Here is a 9580-nt window from a genome sequence, read left to right as displayed (position 1 = left end):
CTTGAAATAATGCAAAATAAGAAAAATTATATTTCCTATTTGTTTTCCATAAGCTCATTTGAGACTGCAATATGCCCATGGTGCACTTATAAACTCTCTGAAATTCTTTTAACAGAAAGAATTGTAAAGACAATTGTTCTGATCAGCAAGAAAAATATTAACATAACTCTCTAAACTTGGCACTTTTTAAGACAACTTTTTAGCAAAGTAAATGCAAAACATAAGAATTCGGCTAAAAGGTGGTGAAGTATATGACAGATCTTATTGGTCTAAATAATCAATGCCTATAAAAACAACAGCTTTCTATTCTGAATTCTTTGTGTTTCTGATTCTTAGCAGCAGATTGGCAATGGACAATCTCAGCTCTATTAGCCTACTAGATATGGTCTAGATGGTTATGGAGACATTTACATTTTATTTTCTCTAGAGGTATATTTAGCGCATAAGTGGATATGCACTATGTTACAAATCTAATGATCACCCAATTTGCATGACCACTAGATTTCAAGGGCCGGAGAAAATTTGATCCTTGAATCTAGTGATGACCTTCAATCTTGATTGACATCATAAGAAAGTCTTGGGCCTTACTTATTGTTAGGCATAAGCCTACCACAGACTATGGTAAATGCTAGATATACCCAGTGTCTGACCTAAGCTATACAAAATCTTGACAATTGTGCATGCATTATCTGTAAGAGAAAAATTGCTCCTCCATCAGACAGAGCAAAAGCATGTCCAGTACTTTAATTTGCAGTAGTAGCAAAGTGATTAGGAGCTACATAGAAGCTTTTTTCAATCTGATGGTTGATTTCTGTTTCTTCTACTACTGAGTTGCTGTTGAGTAGAGATTTGAGCTTCAAAGAACAAATGACGAAAACAGCTTTCGGACTGAGTATTCAGAATTAACCCTGCATCTGGATGCAGCATTCTTTGTGAAATAAGCTTTTGGACACCATTTATATGCTTATATGCTATATGCTACCATTTTATATGCTTTCTTCCATTTTGAAAACAGGATGAAAACGTGTAGGGAAAATAAGGTTGCTGCCAGGTAAAAAAAAAATTGCTAGAGACTTGGAGCGTGTCCAAAATCTCAAGTATGCATAATTAACTTTGCATCTATCTAGAATTCTTCAAAGAATTCTCAGTTCGGACTAGAATTTCATCTGTAATTATTGCAGGGTTGTGACGTCAAAACCCTACAAAAGGATTCTACAAAATTGCAGCATTTATCTGAGGTTTTTCAGAAGAAACTCAGAAAGATAGTAGGAATCCATATCCAAAGCATAAGAAAGACCAGAACATAAGGAAGGAAGATCTGTTTCTAGAGATGTTTCAAATTCCAGAAATGTGTGATAAAAACTTCCAATGTAAGTGGCTAAGAATATCTCAGTTAAAAAAAAAAATATTTGAGATCAGCAGCTTGTAGATGATTATCATTAAGGATATAGATCTTCACCTTGCTCAGGATCATAAACCTTTAATTTTATGATAACTACTAAATACAATGATCATTGACTTCTTGTTCTGTTATTCTTGAAGCAAAAAAATTAAGTTGTTTTAAACAAAGAGAAAATATAAAACTTCTCATGCCCTGCTAAAGGATTATCTCTAAGCAGAGTGATGGCTCATCAGCAGTTTTTTATAGTTGTTTAATAAAGTGATTGGTAATTTCTAGTTAAGTGACTTCTTGTTGTCTCAGAAAGGGGTAACGTTAGGAAAATGAAACTTTCAGGGTTGGGTCTTGTGGCTAAAGTATATTCTGGGAAGGAATTTTAGAATACCCACCTCCACTCCTTCTCCCTCTAGAGAGCCCTGAAATTCACCTACATGAATTGTAGTGTGTGCGACAAAGTTGCACACCTAAAGGTGAAAAGAAAGCTTCAAGCTTGTCACATCCACTTGGACATCACTGAATGGATTGTAGACTTCCTGGGAGAACGAACCCAAAGAGTTGCTGTTATTAATGATAAAGGAGTACATGTACTATTGTCACCTATACCTGTTCTTAGCAGAGTTCCCCAAGGAACCATGCTTGGGCTATCACTTTTCAACATATATATCAATGATGCTCCTGAAATACTCCAAAACCTTCTCACACTCTATGCAGATGACTCTAAGCTCATTGGGGCAGCATCATCTTGGGCAGAGGCTGCATCAATCCAAGCCAATCTCAACAAGCTGGATGACTGGGCTAGACAATGGCTACTTGAATTTAATTCAAGTAAATGTAAAGTTTTACATTTTGGCAATAAAAATCAAAAACATATTTACACCATGCAAAACCAAATAACTGGTCAAAGAGAACCCCTAGTTGCAGTTACAGAGGAAAGAGACTTGGGTGTCATAGTTGACTGCCAGTTAAAGTTTCAATGTCATACTGAAAAGATTGTAGCTAGTGCAAACTGCGCTTTAGGGACAATTAAACAAACATTCACAACTAGATCTCCACAAACAATCACCAAGCTATACAAAAGTCTTGTCAGACCAAGGCTAGAAACTGGCATGTCAATTGCATCTCCCTTCTACAAAGTGGACAAGGACATGATAGAGAAAGTAAAGAGGAGAGCAACAAAGATAGTAGATGGGTGCCAACATCTTCCTTACCCAATGAGACTGCAAACTCTGAACTTATGCAGTATGACTTACCAAAGAAAAAGGGGTGACATGATTAAAACTTACAAACTGATTCACAACAATCCAATTCATGGTCTCTTCTTCAATGATTCATCACAGTGGACAAGGGGTCATTCTAAGAAGCTCATAAAGGTCAATGCTCAGAGGAGGGAATGCCATCACTTCCTAACCAACTGGGTAGTAGACCAGTGGAACTCCCTGAGCAATCATACTGTATCCAGCAAGACCGTCAAAGAATTCAAACTCTCACTTGACAAGGAGTGGAGCAATAAGGAATGGAGGCTGGAATGGGACACCTTGGAGTCCCAGATCAGAAAATAAACCCTAGTCAATAAAACCAAATCAATATTCAAAACAATTCCAAATCAATCCACATGGCAATTTTTTGAAGAAATGCAGAGCAATGCTACAGGATGGAAAATCCTTCAATTGCTTCAAGTTGCAATTTAAGGTAATGACAGGTCTATACCTAATGATATTTTGACAAAACAACATTTTATCTTAATTTTTAGTCACCAGTTGCTTTTTCTCTGCCTTTAGTTCTGAAAATGCAATTCCTGTTATGAGTAGAATGCTGAGTCATATCAAAGTTTTTTTTTCAAAATTTAGGAAATGTATTTGCATATCTTTAAAACCTTATAAATTGGGATAGAGCAAAGTTGTGAAGCTGGAAACAATTTTCAAGCAGATCAAAAATCAAGCAGAAGATCTATTTTGCAAGATTTCACTTTTATAACACACATATTTTGAAGATCATCAAAGGTCAGGGCCCTCTAGAGGGAGGAGTGGAGATCATCAAAGGTCAGGGCCCTCTAGAGGGAGGAGTGGTACTAAAATATACCTTCCAGGGACATACTTTAGCCTGTAGACCCATCCCTGAAAGTTTCAATTTCCTAACCTAAACCCTTTCTGAGATAACAAGAAGTCAATTAACTAGAATTTTACCAATTTGAATTTGCAATAGAGGCAATTATTATATTTGCAAAGAGCATAAAAAAAGGCATCAAGTGGTATGTTCACTTTATTGGTTAGCCAATAATATGGAGTCAGCCTATTTACCTTGAAATTTTGAAAAACAACATTTTTACATAATTTTTATTTATCAGTTTCTTTTTCTCTGGCTTTAGTTCTGAAAATACAATTCCTACTAATTGAGTAGAATTTTAAGCCACATTAATGTTTTTAGGAAAATTTAAGAAATGCATTTGCATTAAATTTTGTAATGCTTTAATGTAATCATTGTAATAAATTATTCTTGTAATCAATTAACCTTGTAAATTCAGCAAAGTTGTACAATTAAGTACAAAACAATTAGGTTATACATCATTTAAGCAGAAGATCTATTTTGCAAGGTTTCATTTTTATAAGACACAGATTTGTAAATGCATCAACGGTCAGGACCAACTAAAGGGAGAAGGAGTGGAGGTGGCCTAGGTACTTCAAAATACCTTCCCAGGACATACTTTACCCTGTAGATCCATCCCTGAAAGTTTCATTTTCCTAACCTAACCCCTCTCTAAGATAGCCAAAATTAGAATTTTACTATAGACTCTAACCTCTTCTGGCAGAGTCCTTCAAATCTTTCTTGCTGAATTCTTCTTGTTTCCATGCTTTCTTCCATTTTGAAAACAGGATGAACACGTTCAGGAGAAATAAAGTTGCCGCCAGGTAAAAAAAAATTGCTAGAGACTTTGAAATAAAAACAACTAGATCAGCATGTAAATCCCTAGATAATTGACTTGAGATCTCTATAATTATAATTTTTTTTATCATTGAAATTAATCGTTTTTTTTGTATCTTCACCATATTTTATGCATAAGCACCTACAGGAATGGGGTAGAATTACCCCCAGATGTGGAAAAATATCTTTAGATGAATGTTTTGTTTTTTCTCAAGCAAAAATTGCCCTTGAAATTTTGAAACACCTTTTTGCATATTTTAAACAAAAATCTTGCTTCCTCCCTGTATTGTCCCTAACCGGTACCCTTGGCTTATACCCTGCTCACTGAAAATTGGTTATTGGTGATCTAATTGAAGATTGTCCTTTTTGGCCAATCGTCCAGGGCTACACAAAAATCAGGTCCTCCTTGTCTGGGTTGGGAGGATGTCATAAATAAAGATTAAAAGGAAATGGGAACTTCCTGGGAGGGTGTAAAGAGGGAGGCTTTAAATAGATTAGGTTGGAGGAGGAGCGTGCGTAGCTGCGTTAGCCTCAGGTGGCTTGGTGCTGCAGTGAGTTATTAGTAGTAGTAGTACTAGTAATTGAAATACTTGTTTTGCTTCTTTTTTTTCTTATAGACCCAAAACAACAGTTTTAATCCCAAAAATTACCGATACTATTTTTCTTTTTGCTTTATTTGAGCTAGTGTAATTATTGAGACACCAGCGACAAGTTTTGGAAGTAGCACTTTTATATTTTCATGAATAAAATATACCTCACTCTTCACAAACTTCGACAAGGCGTTGCTTCTTTAAAAAAAGAAGTACTTGTTACTTATACGGAACACACCCAAAATGTAAAGTTATGTTAATCCTAATGATGTAAGCCAAATATGATGAAAATATAATACTTTAGTTTATATACTAATATACTTTCCGATGTATATTTGAACATTAAGGAGTGTGGAGGTAATTTATTCTAATCTAAAATTACCATATCCCCCAAACGTGCTAATATATAGCCCAAGTTAAAAAAGGCCAATGCATTTCGTCACCTGTTGTTTGTCTTTGTGACAATGAAACTGGTTTTCATAGATTGTATATTATCCTTTTTATGCTTAGCAAATTATCCTTAGCATACTTTCATCCCCAGACCTATCCTAAGGGGCTTTATGTGTAATGTTAAATATAAGGGTATAGTCTTAGAACCTTTCAAATAAGCTCTAAAAAAACAGCTATCTTACAATTTTGATCGAACAATTTTTTAAGGAAAAAGAGACGTGGGAAGAAGGGCTTGTAGCCATCCAATCTTTTTGATCAAATAAAAGGGATGCCAGAAATTTTAATTTCCAATGAAATGAGCCGTCTTCCAAAGTTCTAGGACTGTTGGTTCGATAAAATTACCCCTAGAAAAAACGAAAAATTATTATGCCTCCGTGATTCTTTTTTTGGCAAATAATACAACATTCAAAACTTTTGTAGATAGGGGCTTGAAATCTGTACAGTAAGGTCCTATCATACGCCAAATCTAATGATTGTATTTTAATTAGAATTCTTTTACTATTAGTAGGTACTTCCTCCCTCTTTCAAAATCAGGCAAATTTTCGCAATTTCTTAGCCTTTTATGGATTAAAGTAAGTCTAAAAAGTCTTATATATTTGGAATCAGCCTAATAAGTCGACGACATATCGATTGATATTAAAATTTCGTTTCTAGAGTTTTGTTTACTATTGAGCCTTGTAGCTCCACTTTTACAGTTCATTAACACAAACTGTTTGTTTCGATTAGATATCCAGGTTGCAGCGGTAGCTAGCAACCTAATAAGAGACGATCACGTCCCAAAGTAAAAACAAAATAGCCCATAACTCCTAAGACTAGAGCCAGATAAAAAAAAGAATTACACTATTAGGATCGCTTTGTACAATACCCCAACAAATCAAACTAATTATTCCTTGGCTTGAATAGCAGAAAAAAATATATTGATTTGAAAATCAAGGAAAGTGGCTACAACCCCAATATTCTGCATCAAAAGTATATTTTCTTTCTATTTTTTTTTAACTCAGATAGCTGGACAATGGAAAACCATATAGAGTAATGGCTCATAATTAAGAAAATTGCCACATCTAGTGCCTTTTTTCAAAGACTAAAACAAAAAGTTTTTAAAATAACAAAAAGGTGCATTTTTATGTACAAACTTGATGATTATAATCTATGACATAAAAAGTGAATGCAATGCTTACACACGCATATCTTTCGACAAGAGAATTTTATTTTATTTTAGTTCTCAGTTCAGGATTCCTAAAATTATTATGTAAACTACAAAAATGCTTATGGTTTTTGAGAAATAATTTAGATTTTTTCATTAAAACTAGAAAAATATCTGAAAATTTTAAGGTTATTTTATTTTTTGTTAGATTCTAACTACCCGACGTGTATTTTAATGGGTATTCCCATAAAAAAATCATTTTCTTTATTTTAAGTTTTGGACTCAGGATTGCATTAGTTATTTTGTAAACAGAAAATATATTTTTGATTTCTGATAAATAATCTAAATTTTTTAATTTATAGTAAAAACGAACTCTAGACCGTTGAAATTATTAATAATAAATGGGGATTATTTAAATTTCATCTGTATCATGGCTGTAGAGATAGCTGGAACCTAGTGATTAACAAACTCTTGCAAATATTGGACTTAGTTAACTGCCTGGTTCTCTGAAGTTTGTCTCTTACTATTCCAAATGAGAATAAGCCATAGGCTTTTTTTGCGTTTTTTATTCTTAAATAAGTTATAGTAAAGAATGATCTCTAGCAAATATTAAGTGAAATATTAAAATAAAAAGCATTTTTTACAAAAATTAAATAATAATCAACCCTCTTATTATGTAGATGGATAACTTATTTTATGTTCTAGTGTAGTTCTCTAGCTCATATATATCATGTATATTTCATTTCTATTCATTTTCTCTATTGCACTCATTATAATCCACCTTTAGCTTTTACGCCAAAGTTTAACTTTTGCATTTGCAATGCTTTAAAAATGAAAAAAGAGCCCCTGAAAAGTCAGTTCTCTTAATGTCATTTTAAAGGTGGGTCTTAAATGTCAAAATTATCACTTTTGTCTTGATATGCATCCACACTGCCCTAAATTTATCAAATCAAACATTCGCCTTTCTTTGATTTGCGGTCATGACTCTAGAGGAAATTTAGAATTCCTTTGAGAAAACCCATTGGCCATGTTCAAACAACTGATCGAGGTCTTTGACCCATTGAGAGCACCTGAGATTTGAGCGTTTTCTTCAGTCTCAGGTTGTTTCCTTTGTATTTTTAGTGGAGGACTCACTGGAAAAATATTTTTACAAGCGAATCCCCGTATCATATAGTTCCGAAAACCCACTGCAGCTGTGATTATTAAAGGCTTACGTTAGCCAAGAAACATAAATAACACATTTCTGACCAAAATGGTATATGTCGCAAACATACACCACTTAGAGACTAAAGTAAGGCTAAAGTAAGATAAAACGAGACATAAGTCTCGTTTAAATATATCATTCATCTATTATTCAGACTCAATAAATATATAATTCAGACTGAAGAGATTGTAGAAGGAATATCTCATCTCGATATTGCCTTTAAATAATTGGGGAAAGTCCATTTTACAGCCTAATCACTTGCATGGTTGAAATATGGATGGTTGAAATAATTCAATTTTCAGGCAGTTTAAGATCTCATTGTCAATCATTTGGAGTAGAATAATCGTAGAGAGAAGTTAAGATTTATGTTACGTTCTTATTTTATCCGATATTTGGTTATGGTAACGATGATGAAAAGGAATTAGGAGCCCCAAGAACTCTTGCTTTGAAGGCTTTCTTGAAAAGAACTTGTAACAATTTACGAAAACGTATCCATGATTTTGTTAAGAAGATGGGAGTTTTAAAAAGAAAAGTTTAAAAAACGCGTCAAAATTATTGATATTGATATTCGCTATGTTTTATCGAGCCGAACAGAAATTTAGGGAAGGGTTAGTATCCCCTGTCCCTTCCCACCAGATACAGCCTTGTCAATTTAGTCTTCTAAATTCTTCTAATTACGAATTAATGGTGCGCCACCAATTAGTTTTTGGTGGCATAACACAAAAATATTTTAGCACACCAGTGTTGTGCCCTCACCGAGCATTTTATTCAAATTAAATTTTTTCTCATAAATTCGTGGACAAAGTGATGTTCAGTCAAGCTCTTCCTTATACCTTTACCTATACTCCTAGCTTTATTCTATTACTTTCCAATGCTAGACTTAATTTTAAGCACAACTCTTAGAGTCAAGAAAGTCTTGAAACTATTTTCAATTAAACGTTGCTTTGTTAGTAAACTTTCGCAAATTTGAAAAATGGATAGCCTATAGTAGGCTATAGGACAAGAATTGAAAGAGATCTACCAATTTTTGTTTAATACAACTGTCAAATATAATAATTGCATCCTACCCACACCCCATCCCCTCCTCCATGGGAACATAGATGGTTCTGGGCCATACATAAAAGTAGTAATTTTGTCTATTCTTTAAATGGCTTTGTTAACCTAATCTTAGGATGTATTACCTTTTTGATTTTACTCTAGTCCTACACTGTATTTTCTGAATATTTATGTATTTCTATTTCCATCTGTTTCTTTTTTTATAGACGTTTATGTAAGCCAGCGGATACAGACGGTCCGGAGGGGGGGACTCTGGGACCCCAGGCTTTTTTATGTTGCCCTCCTACTTTGTTTTTTCTCTAATCCTAGTCTTTTTTAGAATAAATTGGTCAATTTGGTCAATTATTGTCACCTTTGTAACATTGCTCCCCCCCCCAAGATTTTTCTCATTGACAGCCTTTTCACATTGCTTCTCCCCCCCCCCCCACCCCAATATAAACAACTGTTCTAGATCTCTCCCTATTACCAAAAATCCTCTATCTAACTTTTAATATGGTCGTCATAAAATTTTCCGGAATTAACTGCCACTTTGATTTATTTTTGAGCCATTGACTTTCTCTTGACTCTTCTTCTAGTCCTTTTCATCTGCACAGTCAGACTGTTCTACAATGGCCTTACCAAGCGGCTCAACTGTTAGTGGATCATCTATAACTTACAAAGGTGACACATCGTCTTGCAATTCTACTGAGCTGGACGGACCGAAATCGCTTTTTCTAAGGAAATGTGTGCCAAAATTTTTACTAGTTTTATCATGCAAATAGTCAGGCTGAATGGCACCATCATGCGAATGACAGAAAGAAGATATTATGTGCAATTGA

General features: G+C 34.2%; 1 protein-coding gene across 1 annotated transcript; it reads left to right on the top strand.

Annotated features, from left to right (window-relative positions):
- Nucleotides 1-1830: 1830 nt before the first annotated feature.
- LOC136036818 (uncharacterized) lies at nt 1831-2958 on the top strand. The gene has a single exon (XM_065719149.1). The coding sequence runs from the start codon at nt 1831-1833 to the stop codon at nt 2956-2958; it is 1128 nt and encodes a 375-aa protein (XP_065575221.1).
- The last annotated feature ends 6622 nt before the right edge of the window (nt 2959-9580 follow it).

Source organism: Artemia franciscana, chromosome 16 (assembly GCF_032884065.1).
Source record: "Artemia franciscana chromosome 16, ASM3288406v1, whole genome shotgun sequence".
NCBI classification, from domain to species: Eukaryota; Metazoa; Arthropoda; class Branchiopoda; order Anostraca; family Artemiidae; genus Artemia; species Artemia franciscana.
Note: the sequence above shows the minus strand (reverse complement) of the source record. Positions and strands in the feature narration are given on the sequence as shown.